At 34.7% G+C, this 17,772-nt stretch overlaps 1 protein-coding gene across 14 annotated transcripts in view; it reads left to right on the forward strand.

The window, feature by feature from the left end:
- Window positions 1–17,772, forward strand: part of CARF (calcium responsive transcription factor) — an 84,556-nt gene that overhangs the window by 46,602 nt on the left and 20,182 nt on the right. For 12 of the 14 annotated variants that reach the window (XR_008619014.1, XR_008619018.1, XR_008619019.1 and 9 more), the window contains 2 exons: window positions 582–759; window positions 3,091–3,119. Coding sequence is in view for 1 of the 14 variants with exons in the window: in XM_028480961.2 (XP_028336762.1) it covers window positions 582–700 (119 nt within the window). In the remaining 13 variants the exon portion in view is untranslated. Of the gene's footprint in view, window positions 1–581; window positions 831–3,090; window positions 3,120–6,361; window positions 7,109–17,772 lie in introns of those variants that run through there. The other 2 variants (XR_008619017.1, XM_028480961.2) reach the window with 2 other exon arrangements.

Below are 17,772 nucleotides of genomic sequence, written 5' to 3' on the forward strand. Positions count from 1 at the left end.
ATTCTGAAATGTTTCCCATAAGCAAACACATAGCTCGTGCAGCTAAGTCAGAGCTATCATTTAAGATGTTGCATATTTTTTCTGAAGTACTTAAGTAGTGCGGTTTCTTTAAGGAGACAACATTGAGTGAGTATGGAGACCATATGAGAATGGTAACACATCAGTGGATTTGTAGTATATGTTTGGTGTTTGTAAAAAAAAAATCATTTTCAAATAATGAGAGGCTTCCTGACTTTTAGTCACACATATTTTCAAAGGCAGTCGAGTTTAATATGAGATATTCCTCATAATTTTATCAAATTATGGACTGATTTTGGTCAAAGAATCTTTTGAAGAGTATAACTTTGCAGTTTTCTTGGTCTCTTTTTTTTCCGTACTGAAGGAATTTAATATGAATGATTAAGATGTCAGAAGCACTGAGTTCTCAAATACACCAACTGATTTTCTAAATTACTTGATTCTTTTTCCAAACTACTGTTGTTGTTTTTTTGCCTTGCTTCTAAATTCATATAATTTTAAAGATTCCAGTATTATAAATTATATTAACCCTTAGGGTTTTTCTTTTATGTTCGGTTTTAAAGTTGAAGAAAGTCCAGAAGGTACCATTTCTGTGAACCAAGTTAAGCAAGAACCCAAAGAACCAGCATTATCTATGGAAGCAAAAAACAAATTGGACTGTAAGAAATTGTCTGCTACATAAATTATTGAAGCTTTTCAGAATTTACAACTCTGGTGACTTCTGATGTCATAAAAAAGAAGGTGAATATTATCAAAGCGCAGCATTGTGATAAGTGGACTGAAGACTGGTTTAATGAGCAGCTTTAATTTAAAACTGACATATTTGTTGCTAACTCCCTATTTTTACCTTAAGAGATATTTTATTCCTCTTATTTTGTATAATTCTTATGCTTTTTGATTATCTGATAAGGCCAGTATTTCAAAAGGTCATCTCAACTTATCCACTTATCTAATTCATCCTCTGGAAATATCTAATTTTGATTTTTGATTCTTAAAAAAGAACAACAAAAAAAGTATGTGAGTTTGTGTGTGTGTGTGTGTGTGTGTGTGGTGAATTTTTTTGAGTTCTGAAAGAGTTATTCCCTCTTTAAAGTTGTGAAGAAAATTTTTAAATTGGCAGACGAGAGAATATCTGAGGTCTGTCTCATTTGGAAAGAAAAACAACAGATTTTACATCATAACATGAAGCCCAGCATTCACATCTGTGAAAACTATGTAGTTGCATTTTAGCTTCTTCCATTCTAATTTTTATACTTAAAACTACAAACCAGTAGTATACCAATGGTCATCTAGTAGAAATTTATAGTATCTTGGTAAGTACTGAGAGTTTTAACTTGAATCAGATAAGCAAGAGAAATAAATGTATTTTGCATGGATTTATACAGTATTGTAGTTAAAATACTACTTATGGGTTGAAAAATGTAGAAATTGAGAGAATTCAGAAAGAATAATAGAATTCCCTGATGTTAACAGATAATTAGGGGAACTTTTTGATATCAGCAGAAGATTTTTCTTTTTTTCCTATTTTGTATTGAAGATTCACCTCTGGTTAGAAAAGAATTTGAGTTGTGTTTTCTTTTCTGTGCCAGAGTTCTTAATGAATTGATGGTATTAAAATTTATAGTATTTAAAGGTAAAGATTTATAGTTGAAAATTTAGTTCATATTTAAAACTTTAAAACAACTGGTGTGTTATATTTGCTTGTTGAATAAGCATATTTGCTTCAAATACTGAATAAGTACTGATCAGTATATTCATTATAAGCTTCTCTTTTCCAGAAGGTTGGTAACCTAGAAATGTCAATTATAACTGTCAAGAAATCACATAAAGGCTTATTTTCCCCCTAGAGACCATGTGTGGGTTTATTTAAATTTTTATTTAAAAATAAGAATTTCAAATGGATATTAATGTTTAATATTCAAAGCATGCAGAATATAATATGAAATTCAGCCTTAATACTTAATACTTTACATGAATATGAGTCTTTTTATAAGTATATTTACTTCAAATACTGAATAAGTACTAATCAGTATATTCATTATAAGCTACTGGTTTCTATAAGGCTGACAAACTGGAAATGTCAATTATAGCTGTCAAGAAATCAACCTAAAGCCTTTTTTTCCCCCGGAGATCATTTGTGGGTATATTTAAATTTTTATTTAGAAGTAATAAGCATTTCCAATGGATATTAATGTTTAATATTTAAAGCATGCAGAATATGAAATTTAACCTTAATATATATAAATATGAGTCTTTTTGGCTCTTCTAAGTCCAATCTCCCATTCTTAATTCACTTTAATTGTTTCAGGTACACAACATGTATCTAAGTATAAAGCACTGTTATGTTAGAAGCAGATGGAATTATAAAATTCCTTGCTCTTTATATTTATACCCTATTTAACATAAAAGTTATTTATACCTATATTTAATGCAAAGTTAATATTCAGTTACATACATAATTTTTTAATAAGAATTGCTTTTATTTTTCCTAAGAATTGAAAATACTTGATGTCAGCATTTATAGAGGCAGGCTGCCAAATCTATGTTATGCTAAGTTAAACACAACTCTTAGTTACCTCAAGCCCAGTTTCCTCTTAGTCTGTGTGTACTTAAAAGGTATAAGTCCAAATTAATATATAGTTTAGTGTTGCATTATGGGTAATATTTCATTTGTTATTTCTAGTTTTTATGGAAACTTTTTTCAAGATTTTAAATAATAGATCTTTACCTTTCATTAATGACAATAGTTTATTATAGTTTATTGAACTGTATTCCTTTGGAGACATTCCTTGCTTTTTGATGTTGAGTTGCTAAGGAGAAATGCTTGTTAAGATAGAAACTCTAGTCAGTTACCTAGGAGGATGAGAGATGTCAGAGGATCCAGACTTTGGCACTTGATCAAGAACAAAACATAGTTGAAAAACATTTCTCACTTAATTCTATGTGAATGTCTCTTCTGATACTTTTTTTATGAGGACAGAAAGTTGCAGTGAATCTTCCCCACAAACAAAAAGAAAAAAAAAAAGAGCATGAAGGTTTAAATCCCTAATTGTATACTCTTTTGGTTTTTAGGTAGGAACTGGAACTATCAATATTTTCATGTAAGTATTTTAATGAGTAGCTCTTTAAAAATGGTTTCTAAATTAATTTTTAAAAATTAATTTTTCCTCCAAATGCATGTTCAGTCACAGTATACTGGTATTGTATTTTAAAGGTGCTTAGCATTGCTTTTTTAAAAGTACGTTTACATTTTTTAAATATTCAGTTAATTTTAAAATGCACAGGGTATTAAATACAGCACGTAAAGTTTTCAGTGTCTGTATTTGGCATTCTCCTAACAGCTCTGCAGCAAAGTTTGACATATGTTCTTTTGTGTCATGTATTACAAGGTGTAATATCTGTAGTAGAAAGTTGGATGTTCAAAATAAGCAGTTAGAATTCATAATTACAGCTGAGCTTGTTTCTTTATTGTAGTTATCATTATAACTAAGCCTCCAAGTGAACATTATATATACTACAGTGAATTATAGATAAACACAGGCATGGTGGGTCCTTCCCTCAATATTGATTTTCTGTGTAAGCAGTCAACATACTTAAAAGAAAAAGCTTTTATGTCTTATACAAGGTAAATGTTTTCTAAAAGTCACAAAACTGATAGAAAATAGTCTTGGTGATATGGTCCTGCATTAGAGTTTCTAATCTTGAGGCCTACCAGCTTGTGTTTCATCTTTATATCCTGTCAAAATACATACTTAATCATGTGAATATGAGAAAGATGCAGTTTAATTTTGTACCAGGTTTTTTAAAAAATTAAAAAATGTGTGTATATATGTGTGTGTATATATATATAGTAACTTAATGTTTACTGTCCTTGTTATAATGTAATTTTTTTCATTAAAAAATCCTGTGTTACTTTTTTCTTAAGCTTGTTAGTTTCCTTTTTATACTTTTCCTGAGCATAGTGGTAATTTTGTTCATCTTGAAGATGCTGAATAAACACATTAGTACCTGAGAATTTTGGCTAGAGATTTATGTTCAGTTTGGAACTTGAATGTTTTTAAGCATAACTACCAGTAACTCCTGTTATCATTATGTTTGGGGATATATATGCATTCAGTGCTCTCAACTCAGCCAACTATCAACATTTTAAAACAATTTGTTTAATAGAGTGTAAGTAATTCTTTTTTCCCCCCGTATTTTGGCATTATAACATATTCAAGTACAGTTTTATATTTTTGGAGTAGTGACAGGAGTATGTGATTTAAACAGTCACATACTTTTGAAAGTCACAAAATCATTAATTTTTTCCCTTTTTGCTTTTTTTTTTTCCTTTATTCCACTCTACCTGTTTTTCAGGACCATAGAATATCTTACTCTCTCTCCAGAGGGGGACTGCATCGTCTCTTCCCCATCAACTGATTAGGCTTTACACATCTTAAATGGTGTATTATTTTTATCTAAATATCTGTAATTCTACTCATTTAACATAATGGTAATGGCAAAGCCTAGTATACTTTTGCCACATACATGTTAGCTATGAATTCTGTTGTTGAATAATATAATATTCATTGCTGGCTGAATTCTAAAAACTTAAGGAATAAACTCAGAATTTTTAAAAAATCACATTTGTTAATGAACCCTAAATTGATTCATGAGAAAAATAAACTGTATGATTAATTTGGAAAACCTTTGAGAATGTCATATGGGTGTAAGAGTGCAGGGGAGATGTTGCTTAATGGTACAAACTTGCAACTAGTAGATACATAATTCCTGGAGATCTGATGTACTGCATGGTGATTATAGTCAACAATACTGTATTATAAACATCAGAGTTGCTCAGAGACTAGATCTTAATTTTTCTCACTACAAAAAAAGAAATAATCATTATGTGACATGATAGAGGTGTTAGCTAAAGCTACAGTGGTAATCGTATTGCAATATATAAATTATCGAGTTAACATGTTGTACACCTTAAATGTTATATGTCAGTTATATCTCAATTAACAAAAGAATTCTAAAGCCAGAGGAGAGAATGGGAGTTAGATACCAGCAGAGTTTTAATTTTAAAATATCTCTATTTAAGTATATAATTGACATAAAATAAACTGCACATATTTATAGTATACAATTTGGTAAGTTTTGATGTGTGTGTATGTCTATGAAACCATCACCACAGTCAAATAATGAACATATCTATCACCCCCAGAAGATTCCTGGTGCCCCTTTGTAATCCATTCCCACTTCTTCCTGCCTCTACCCTTACCCCACCATCCCCAAACAACTACTGAACTGCTTTCTGTCACTAGAGGTCAATTTATTATGTCTACAGTTTTATAAAAATGAAATCATATAGTATGAGCCTTTTTAAAATCTGACTTTTGTCACTCAGCATAGTTATTCTGAGATTCATCTATGTCACAAGATGTATGAATAGTTCATTCCTTTTTACTGTTGAGTAGTATTCCATTGTATGAATATACCATAATTTGTTTATCCATTCAGCTGTTGATGGACATTGGGTTGTTTACATTTCTTGGCTATTACAAATAAAGCTGCTATGAACATTTGTGTAAATCTTTGTATGGACATATGCTTTCATTTCTCTTGGGTAAATATAGGAGTAGAATGGTTGGGTCATATGATAGGTATAAATTTAACTTTTTAAGAAACTCTCAAATGATTTTCCAAAGTGATTGTACCATTTTACATTCCAATCAGCAGTGTATGAGAGTTCCAGGTGCTCTATATTAATAGGCAACACTTGGTATGGACAGGCTTTTAAATTTTAGGCATTATAATAGGTGTGTAGTAGTAGCTCATTGTGGTTTTAATTTCCATGTCTCTAATAACCAGTATTGTTGAGCATCTTTTCATGTTTCATTTGCCATCTGTATTTCTTCTTTAAGTGTCTGTTTGAATCTTTCACCTATTTTTAAATTTAATTGTTGTTTTCTCATTATAGAAGTTTAAAAAGTATATTCTAGATACAAGTCCAGTATTAGAAATGTGATTTACAAATATTTTCACCTGATCTGTAGCTTATCTTTTCACTCTCGTAACAATCTTTCAAAGGACAGAAGTTCTTAATTTTGATAACATCTAATTTATCTTTTTTTTCTTTAAGGATGATATTTTCATGTTGTATCAGAGATCTTTGCCTAGCCCAAGGTTTTCTTGTTTTCTTCTGCAAGTTTTATAACTTTAGGTTTACATTTAGATCCATGATCCATTTTGGGTTGGTTTTTTTTTTGCGGTACGCAGGCCTCTTAATGTTATGGCCTCTCCCGTTGCGGAGCACAGGCTCCGGACGCGCAGGCTCAGCGGCCATGGCTCACGGGCCCAGCCGCTCCGCGGCATGTGGGATCTTCCCGGACCGGGGCACGAACCCGTGTCCCCTGCATCGGCAGGCGGACTCTCAACCACTGCGCCACCAGGGAAGCCCCCATGATCCATTTTGAATTAATTTTTGTATACATAGGGCAAGGCATAGATTGACTGTTTCGGCATATGAATATCCGTTTGTTCCAGCATCATTTTTTGAAAGAATTTATACTTTCTCCATTGAATTGAATTTATACCGTTGATGAAAAATCCATTCATCACAATATATGTGGGTCAGTTTCTGGACTCTGTTCTCTTCCATTGATCTGTCATCTATCTCAGTGGTCTCAACTGGGGCAATTTTGCCTGCAGGGTACATTTGGCAAAGTTTAGAGACAATTTTAGTTGTCAGAACAGGGGAGATACCACTGGTTTCTGGTAGATAGAAGCCAGAAATGCTGCTCAGCATCGTACGGTACATAGAGCAGCTCCCACAACGAAAAATTATCTGGCCTAAAATGTAAGTAGTACTGGGATTGAACAACTCTGTTCTATCTTGATACTGAATATCACACTGTCTTGGTTACTGTAGCTTTATACACTGTCTTGGTTACTGTAGCTTTATAATAAGTCTTGAAGTCAGGTAGTGTAAGTCCTTGAATCTTATTCTTCTTTTTCAACTTTGTTTTGGCTATTCTAAAGTCCTTTGTTTTTTCATGTGAATTTTAGAATCACCTTGTCAATTTCTTAAAAAAAGAAACAAAAAACCTGATGGAATTATGTAGAATATATAGATCAATTTGGGGGTAATTGAAATTTTAATATTGACGCTTTAATTTTTCTCTGCAATGTATTAGAGTTTTCAGTGTAGAAGTCTCATGTCTTTTGTCAGATTTATCACTAAGACGTTATAAATAGTATTATTTTTAATTTCAACATCTGATTTTTGCATTAGTGTATAGAAATACAGTTGATTTTTTATATGGACCTTATATTTTGCAACCTTACTAAACTCATATATTAGTTCTAATAGCTCTTTGGTAGATTCTGTCAGATTTTCTACATAGACAGTCATGCTGTTTTATATCTTCCTTTCCAATCTGGATGCCTTTTATTTTTCTTAACTATTAACACTGGCTAGAACCTAAAGTACAATTTTGATTGGAAGTGACTAGAGTGGACATCCTTGCTTTGTTTCTGATCTTTCACCTTTAAGCGTGATGTTAACCATAATTTTTGCATAAGTCCAACCATAATTTTTGCATAAGTCCTTTATCAAATTGAGTGAGATTCCTTATGTTCTTAGCTTGCTGAGAGTTTTTATTAAGAACGGATATTTGATTTTATCGAGTGCTTTTTCTGGATATATTGAGATGGTTATTTGGTTTTTCTTTTTTCGGTTTCTCAGTATGGTGAGAGACTTTGAATTTCAAAGGGCAAAACAACCTTACATCCTTGCATTCCTGGAATAGATCATACTCATTCATCAGGATGCCTTATCCTGTTTTATATATTGTTGGGTTTCAATTACATTTAATGTTATTATTGATATGGTTGGGTTTAAGTCTTCCATCTTGCTATTTGTTTTCTATTTGTCCCATCTGTATTTTGTTCCTTTTTTTTTTATGCCTTCTTTTGGTGCAATTGAACTTTTTATGATTCAGTTTTACCTCTTTTATTGACTTATTAGCAGTAACTCTCATTATTTGAATGATTGCTTTAGTGCTTATACTGTACATCTTTAACTATCACCGTGTAACTTCAAGTACTATTCCACCATTTCACATAAGTGTAAGACTCTTAAAATAGTATACTTCCATTTTTTCCCTTCTCACCTTTGTGCTATTGTCATACATTTATTTCCATATACCTTATCAACCCCACAGTATACTGTTATTATTTACACCTTAAATAATCAGTTATCTTATAAAGAGATTTAAATAATTAAAATCTTTATATTTACCCACATAATTATTATTTTCATTGTTCTTCATTCCGTTGTGTAGGTCCATATTTCCATTTGGAGTCATTTTTCCTTTTACTTCCTTTAACATTCCTTTAAATGGAACTTCCTTTAACATTTTTTTCTGGTAGATCTGTTGCTTATGAATTTTTCAGACTTATCAGTCTGAAAAAATCTTTATTTTGCCTTCATTTTTGAATGATATTTTCCCTGGATAAAGAATTCCAAGTTAATAGTTTTTTCCTTTATTTTAAAATTGCCGCTCCACTGTGTTTCCAATGAGAAATCTGCTATCATTTTAATCTTTGTTTTTTAATATTTGTCTTTCTTTTCTTTGGCTGATTTTAATATTTTCTTTTTATCACTATTTTTCAGCAACTTCATTATGATATTCCTTGATGTAGTTTTCTTTACATTTCTTGTATTTGGGTTTTTTGATCTTCTTGGATCTATAGTTTTAATCAAATTGGGAAATTTTTCAACCATTTTTTTCCTTAAAAAACTTTGTCTTCCTTCATTACGCTCTATCAGGGATTCCAAATATATATATATATATGGCTGCTTGATGTTATCCCATATCTCATTTTTTTTTTTTTTTTCTTTTAGCCGCTCCGCGGCATGTGGGATCTTCCCGGACCGGGGCACGAACCCGTGTCCCCTGCATCGGCAGGCGGACTCTCAACCACTGCGCCACCAGGGAAGCCCTCATATCTCATTTTAATTTTTTTCATTCTTTTTTTCTATCTGTGTTCATGTTGTATATTTCATTTTGCTCTGTCTTCAAATTCACTGATCTTCTGAAATATCTAATCTGTTTGTTAATGCCAAATTATTAATTGAGTTATTGGTTGATTTTTAATAAAACTTGGTAATTAATGACCCAGTGTATTTCTCAACAAAGACATTGTATTTTCCTTGTTTTTTTAATTTTTATTTTCTATTGGAGTATGGTTGATTTACAATGTTGTATTAGTTTCAGGTGTATAGCAAAGTGATTTAGTTATACATATATCTATTCTTTTAAAGATTCTATTTCCTATATAGGTTATTATGGAGTATTGAGTGCTAATTGAGTGCTATGCAATAGGTTCTTGTTGATTATCTATTTTATATATTGTAGTGTGTATATGTTAATCTCAACTTCCTAATTTATCCCCCCCCCACCTTTCTCCTTTGGTAACCATAAGTTTGTTTTCTAAGTTTGTGAGTTTGTTTCTGTTTTGTAAATAAGTTCATTTGTATCATTTTTTTAGATTCAATTTAAATTCATTTTTTAGATTCTCTGTGTGACTTACTTCACTTAATATGATAATCTCTAGATCCATCCATGTTGCTGCAAATGACATTATTTCATTTTTTATGGCTGAGTAATGTTCCATAGTATATATGTACCACATCTTCTTTATCCATTTATCTGTAGATGGACATTTAGGTAACTTTCGTGCCTTGGCTATTGTAAATAGTGCTGCAGTGAACATTGGGGTGCATGTATCTTTTTGAATTATGGTTTTCTCCAGATATATGCCCAGGAGTGGGATTGCTGGATCATATGGTAGCTCTATTTTTAGTTTCTTAAGGAACCTCCATACTGTTCTCCATAGTGTCTGTACCGATTTACATTCCCACCAACGGTGTAGGAGGGTTCCTTTTTCTCCACACTCTCTCCAGCATTTTTTGTTTATAGACTTTTTGATGATGGCCATTCTGACTGGTGTGAGGATGTACTCACACCTCTCATTGTAGTTTTGATTTGCATTTTTCTAATAATTAGTGATGTTGAGCATCTTTTCATGTGCCTCTTGGCCATCTGTATGTCTTCTATGGAGAAATGTCTATTTAGATCTTCTGCCCACTTTTTGATTGGGTTGTCTGTTTTTTTGGTATTGAGCTACATGAGCTGTTTGTATATTTTGGAGATTAATCCCTTGTCAGTTGCATTGTTTGTAAATATTTTCTCCCATTCTTTTTGTTGTCTTTTTGTCTTGCTTATGGTTTCCTTTGTTGTGCAAAAGGTTTTAAGTTTAATTAGGTGACATTTATTAGTTTCTGTTTTATTTTCATTATTCTAGGAGATGAGTCCAAAAAGATATTGCTGCAATTTATGTCAAAGAGTGTTCTGCCAGTATTTTCCTCTAAGAGTTTTATAGTATCCAGTCTTACATTTACGTCTTTAATCCATTTTGAATTGATTTTATGGTGTTAGAGAATGTTCTAATTTCATTCTTTTACATGTAGCTGCCCAGTTTTCTTAGCACCACTTACTGAAGTGACTGTCTTTTCTTCATTGTATATTCTTGCCTCCATTGTCGTAGATTAATTGACCATAGGTGCGTGGGTTTATTTCTGGGCTTTCTATCCTGGTCCATTGATCTCTAAGTCTGTTTTTGTGCCAGTACCATACTGTTTTGATTACTATAGATTTATAGTATAGTCTGAAGTCAGGGAACCTGATTCCTCTAGCTCTGTTTTTCTTTCTCAAGATTGCTTTGGCTGTTCGGGGTCTTTTGTGTTTCCATACAAATTTTAAGACTTTCGTTCTCTGCAAAAAATGCCCTTGGTAATTTGATAAAAATTGCATTGAATCTGTACATTACCTTGTGTAGTATAGTCATTTTGACAATACTGATTCTTTTAAGCCAAGAACATGCTATATCTTTCCATCTGTTTGTGTCATCTTCAATTTCTTTCATCAGTGTCTTACAGTTTTTGGAGTACAGGTCTTTTGCCTCCTTAGGTAGGTTCATTCCTAGGTATTTTATTCTTTTTGATGTGATGGAAATGGGATTGCTTCCTTAATTTCTCTTTCTGAACTTTCATTGTTAGTGTATAGAAATACAAGAGATTTCTGTGTATTAATTTTGTATCCTGCAACTCTACCGAATTCATCGATGAGCTCTACTAGTTTTCTGGTGGCATCCTTAGGATTTTCTATGTATAATATCATGTCATCTGCAACAGTGACAGTTTTACTTCTTCTTTTCCAATTTGGATTCCTTTTTATTTCTTTGTCTTCTCTGATTGCCATGGCTAGGACTTCCAAAACTGTGTTGAATAAAAGTGGCGAGAGTGGATATCCTTCTCTTATTCCTGATCTTGGAGGAAATGCTTTCAGCTTTTCACCATTGAGTGTAATGTTAGCTGTGGGTTTGTCATATATGACCTTTATTATGTTGAGGTAGGTTCCCTCTATACCCACTTTCTGGAGAGTTTTTATCATAAATGGGTGTTGAATTTGTCAAAAGCTTTTTCTGTATCTATCAAAATGATCATATGGTTTTTATTCTTGAGTTTTGTTAATGTGGTGTATCACACTGATCAATTTGTGGATATTGAAAAATCCTTGAGTTCCTGGGATAAATCCCACTTGATCATGGTGTATGATCCTTTTAATGTATTGTTGGATTCAGTATGCCAGTATTTTTTTAAGGATTTTTGCATCCGTGTTCTTCAGTGATATTGGCCTGTAATTTTCTTTTTTTGTGGTATCTTTGTCTAGTTTTGGTATCAGGGTGATGGTGGCTTCATAGAATGGGTTTGGGAGTGTTCCTTCCCCTGCAAGTTTTTGGAATAGTTTCAGAAGGATAGGTGTTAACTCTTCTCTGAATGTTTGATAGAATTTCCCTGTGAAACCATCTGATCCTGGTCTTCTGTTTGTGGGGAGTATTTTAATCACAGTTTCAAGTTCAGTACTTGTGATTTGTCTCTTCATATTTTCTATTTCTTCCTAGTTCAGTTTTGGGAGATTGTACCTTTCTAAGAATTTGTGCATTTCTTCTAGGTAGTACATTTTATTGGCATATAGCTGCTTTTAGTAGTCTCTTACGATCCTTTGTATTTCTGTGGTGTCCATTTTAATTGCCCCTTTTTCATTTCTAATTTTAATGATCTCAGCCCTCTTCTTCTTTTCTTGATGAGTCTGGCTAAAGGTTTATCAATTTTGTTTATCTTTTCAAAGAACCAGCTTTCAGTTTCATCAGTCTTTTCTATTGTTTTCTTCATCTTTATTTTATTTATTTATGCTCTGGTCTTTATGATTTCTTTCCTTTTGCTAACTTTGCGTTTTGTTCATTCTTCTTTCTCTAATTGTGAGGTGTAAGGTTAGGTTGTTTATTTGGGATTTTTCTTGTTTCCTGAGGTAAGATTGTATTGCCAGAAATTTTCTCTCTTAGAAATGCTTTTGCTGCATCCCATAAGTTTTAGAACATCATGTTTTCATCTTCATTTGTCTCTAGGTATTTTTTTATTTCCTCTTTGATTTCTTCAGTATCTGTTGGTTGTTTAATAGCATACTGTGTTCGTGGGGGTTTTTTTGTTTTTTTTTTTGTTTTTTGCGGTACGCGGGCCTCTCACTGTTGTGGCCTCTCCCGTTGCAGAGCACAGGCTCTGGATGCGTAGGCTCAGCGGCCGTGGCTCACGGGCCTAGCCGCTCCACGGCATGTGGGATCTTCCCAGACCGGGGCACGAACCCGTGTCCCCTGCATCGGCAGGTGGACTCCCAACCACTGCGCCACCAGGGAAGTCCATCAGTCTTTATTTTAAAGTCTATTTTGTCTGATACGAGTATTGCTACTTCAGCTTTCTTTTGATTTCCATTTGCATGGAATACATTTTTCCATCCCCTCAGTTTCATTCTGTATGTGTCTTTAGATCTGAAGTGGGTCTCTTGTAGACAGCATATATATGGGTTTTGTTTTTGTAGCCATTCAGCTAGTCTGTGTCTTTTGATTAGAGCACTTAATCCATTTACATTTAAGGTAATTACCAATATATATGTTCTTGTTGCCATTTTGTTAATTGCTTACGGTTTGTTTTTGAAGGTCTTTTTTCTTCCCTTCCTCTTTTATTCTCTTCTCTTGTGATTTGATGACTATATTTAGTGTTGTGTTTATTTTTCTCTTTCTATTTTGTGTGTATTTCCATTGTAGATTTTTGGTTTGCAGATACCATGAGGTTTTGATATAGCAAATCAATATATAAATTGTATATAAATATATAACATATATATTATATATATATATACATATACACACACAATTGTTTTAAGTTGCTGGTCTCTTAATTTCAAATGCATTTCCAATATCCTGCATTTGTACTCCCCTCTTTTCACGATTGCTTGTTTTTTTTGTGTGTGTGTGTGTGTGTGTGTGTGTATGTGTGTGTGTGTGTGTGTGTGGTATGCGGGCCTCCCTCTGTTGTGGCCTCTCCCGTTGCGGAGCACAGGCTCCGGACGCGCAGGCCCAGCGGCCATGGCTCACGGGCCCAGCTGCTCCGCGGCATGTGGGATCCTCCCAGACCGGGGCGCGAACCCGGTTTCCCTGCATCGGCAGGCGGACGCGCAACCACTGCGCCACCAGGGAAGCCCCCCACGATTGCTTGTTTTGATATCATATTTGTGTGTGGATGATCTCCTACCTTTACTGTACGTTTGCCTTTACTGGTGAGCTTTCCCATTCATAATTTTCTTGTTTCTAGTTGTGGCCTTTTCCACCTAGAGAAGTTCCTTTCGCGTTTGTTATAAAGCTGGTTTGGTGGTGCTGAATTCTCTTACCTTTGCTTGTTTGTAAAGGTTTTGATTTCTCCATCAAATCTGAATGAGAGCCTTGCTGGGGAGAGTATTCTTGGTTGTAGGTTTTTCCGTTTCATCACTTTAATATTGTGCCAGTCCCCTCTGGGCTGCAAAGTTTCTGCTGAAAAATCAGCTAATAACCTTATGGGGATTCCCTGGTAATTGTTGCTTTTCCCTGTTGATTTTAGTATTTTCTCTTTGTCTTTAATTTTTGTCAATTTGGTTACTATGTGTCTTGGTGTGTTCCTTCTTGGTTGTATCCTGTATGAGACTCTCTGTGCTTCCTGGACTTGGGTGACTATTCCTTTCCCATATTAGGGTAGTTTTCAGCTATTATCTCCTCAAATATTTTCTCAGGCTCATTCTTTCTCTCTCCTCCTCCTTCTGGGACCCCTATAATGGGAATGTAGGTTTGCTTAACATTGTCCCAGAGGTCTCTTAAACTGTCCTCATTTCTTTTTATTCATTTTTTAAAAATTCTGTTCCACGGCAGTGATTTCCACCATTCTGTCTTCCAGCTCACTTATCCATTTTTCTGCCTCATTTATTCTGCTGTTGAGTCCTTCTAGTGTAGTTTTCATTTCAGTTATTTTATTTGTTCAACTTTGTTTGTTCTTTAAATCTTTTAGCTCTTTTGTAAACATTTCTTGTATCCTCTTGGTCTGTGCTTCTGTTCTTTTTCCAAGATCTTGCTTGGATCATCTTTATTATCATTACTCTGAATTTTTTTTCAGGTAGATGGCCTATTTTTACTTAGTTACTCTTCTGGGGTTTTATTTTGTTCCTTCATCTGGAACATCCTCCTGTGCTCTCATTTTGTCTAATTTTCTGTGTTTGCATTCCCACAGGCTGCAGGATTGTAGTTCCTCTTGCTTCTGGTATCTGCCCCTTGGTGGGTGAGGCTGGTCCAAGAGGCTTGTGCAGGCTTCCTTGGTGGGAGGGACTGGTGCCTGCCCACTGGTGGGTGGAGCTAAGTCTTGTCCCTCTAGTGGGCAGGGCCGTGTCAAGGGGAGTGTTTAGAGGTAACTATGGGCTCAAGAAGACTTTAAGTAGCCTGTCTGCTAATGGGTGGGGCTGTGTTCCCACCCTCTTGGTTGTTTGGCCTGAGGTGTCCCAGCACTAGAGCCTAAGGAAGTCTTATTGTGGCTTCTTCTTTGTCTTTGGAAGTAGAAGGTTTTTTTTGGTAGGTTCCAGTCCTTTTTTGTTAATGGTTCTTCAGCAGTTAGTTGTGATTTTGGTGTTTTCGTGAGAGGGGGTGAGCTCAGGTCCTTCTCCACCATCTTGTCCAGAGCTCTCTCTATTTTACATATTTAAAAATTTAACATGGGAATTTTTTGTATCTTCCATGTCTCTATTTGATATTTTGCATCTTTCCCCTAGGTTAGTATATGGAATTATGCTACAAAACTATCTTAATATCTTTGTAAACTAATTCTTTTTTTTTTTTTTTGAGGCAGTCACAATTGACTGATTTTTCTTCTCATTAATTTTATATATTTTCCTGCTTCTTTGCATTCCTGGTAACTTTTGCCTAGGTGTCAGACATAACTTTACCTTGTTGGGTGCTGGATCTTTTTGTTCTTACAAATGCACTTGAATTTTGTTCTAGGACACAGTTAAGTTTTTTGGAAACTTTAATGTCTTGCTTTCAAGCTTTGTTATGTAGGAACAGAGCAGCATTTAATCTAGAGTTAATTTACACTTCTGAGTACTCTACACTGTGCTTTTGAATTAATGAGGCTTTCCACTCTGGCTGGTGGGAACGGGCACTCCTCTTCTGTCCCTTTTGAGCCTCAGGGGTTGTTCCCTCAAATCCTTTCAGCTTGTTTTTTCCCTAGCCTCATGTAGTTTCCTTATACTCATACACTGATCAGTAAGTACTCTGTTGAATGCAGATCTCTGGAGTTTTTTTTCTTTTATTTTTACTATCTTTATTGGAGTCTAATTGCTTTACAATGTTGTGTTAGTTTCTGCTGTATAACAAAGTGAATCAGGTATATGTATACATATATCCCCATATCCCCTCCCTCTTGCGCCTCCCTCCCACCCTCCCTATCTCACCCCTCTAGGTGGTCACAAAGCACTGAGCTGATCTCCCTGTACTATGCAGCTGCTTCCACTAGCTATCTATTTTACATTTGCTAGTGTATATATGTCAGTGCTACTCTCTCATTTCGTCCCACCTTACCCTTCTCCCTCCCCGTGTCCTCAAGTCCATTCCCTACGTCTGCGTCTTAATTCCTGTCCTGCCCCTAGGTTCATCAGAACCATTTTTTTTTAAATTTTCCATATATGTGTATTAGCATACAGTATTTGTTTTTCTCTTTCGGACTTGCTTCACTCTGTATGACAGACTCTAGATCCATTTGGTTTCTTTTTATGGCTGAGTAATATTCCATTGTATATATGTGCCACATCTTTTTTTTAATATCAATTTATTTATTTTTAATTTTTTTTGGCTGCATTGGGTCTTCGTTGCTGCGTACGCGGTTTCTCTAGTTGCAGCGAGTGAGGGCTGCTCTTTGTTGCGGTGCACCGACTTCTCGTTGTGGTGGCTTCTCTTGTTGTGGAGCACGGGCTCTAGGCACGCGAGCTTCAGTAGTTGTGGCCTGCAGGCTCTAGAGCACAGGCTCAGTAGTTGTGGTGCATAGGCTTAGTTGCTCCATGGCATGTGGGATCTTCCCAGACCAGGGCTCGAACCCGTGTCCCCTGTATTGTCAGGCGGATTCTTAACCACTGCTCCACCAGGGAAGTCCCGATATGCCTTATCTTCTTTATCCGTTCATCTGTCGATGACAGATGAAGCAACACTTAGGTTGCTTCCATGTCCTGGCTATTGTAAATAGTGCTGCAATGAACATTGTGTTAAATTTCTCTTTTTGAATTATGGTTTTTTCAGTATATATGCCCAGTAGTGGTATTGCTGGGTCATATGATAGTTCTATTTTTAGTTTTTTAAGGAACCTCCATACTGTTCTCCATAGTGGCTGTATTAATTTACATTCCTACCAACAGTGCAAGAAGGTTACCTTTTCTCCACCTGTCTAGCATTTATTGTTTGTAGATTTTTTGATGATGGCCATTCTGACCAGTGTGAGGTGATACCTCATTGTGGTTTTGATTTGCATTTCTTTAATGATTCATGATGTTGAGCATCCTTTCATGTGGTTGTTGGCAATCTGTATATCTCCTTTGGAGAAATGTCTGTTTAGGTCTTCCACCCATTTTTGGGTTGGGTTGTTTGCTTTTTGGATATTGAGCTTCATGAGCTGCTTGTATATTTTGGAGTTAATCCTTTGTCAGTTGCTTCATTTGCAAGGATTTTCTTTCATTCTGAGGGTTGTCTTTTCATCTTGTTTATGGTTTCCTGTGCTGTGCAAAAGCTTTAAGTTTCATTAGGTCCCAATTGTTTGTGTTTTTATTTCCATTTCTCTAGGAGGTGGGTCAAAAAGGATCTTGCTGTGATTTATGTCATAGAGTGTTCTGCCTATGTTTTCCTCTAAGAATTTTATAGTGTCTGCCCTTACATTTAGGTCTTTAATCCATTTTGAGTTTATTTTTGTGTATGGTGTTAGGGAGTGTTGTAATTTCATTTTTTTACACGTAGCTGTCCAGTTTTCCCAGCACCACTCCTCCTTGATCAAAGATACGGTGACCATATGTGTGGGGGTTTATCTCTGGGCTTTCTATCCTGTTCCATTGATCTATATTTCTGTTTTTGTGCCAGTACTATACTGTCTTGATTACTGTAACTTTGTAGTATAGTTGGAAGTCAGGGAGTCTGATTCCTCTAGCTTCGTTTTTCTTTCTCAAGATTGCCTTGGCTATTCGGGGTCTTTTGTGTTTCCATACAAACGTGAAACTTTTTGTTCTAGTTCTGTGAAAAATGCCGTTGGTAGTTTGA

The sequence above is a fragment of the Physeter macrocephalus genome, chromosome 2, assembly GCF_002837175.3.
Source record: "Physeter macrocephalus isolate SW-GA chromosome 2, ASM283717v5, whole genome shotgun sequence".
NCBI classification, from domain to species: domain Eukaryota; kingdom Metazoa; phylum Chordata; class Mammalia; order Artiodactyla; family Physeteridae; genus Physeter; species Physeter macrocephalus.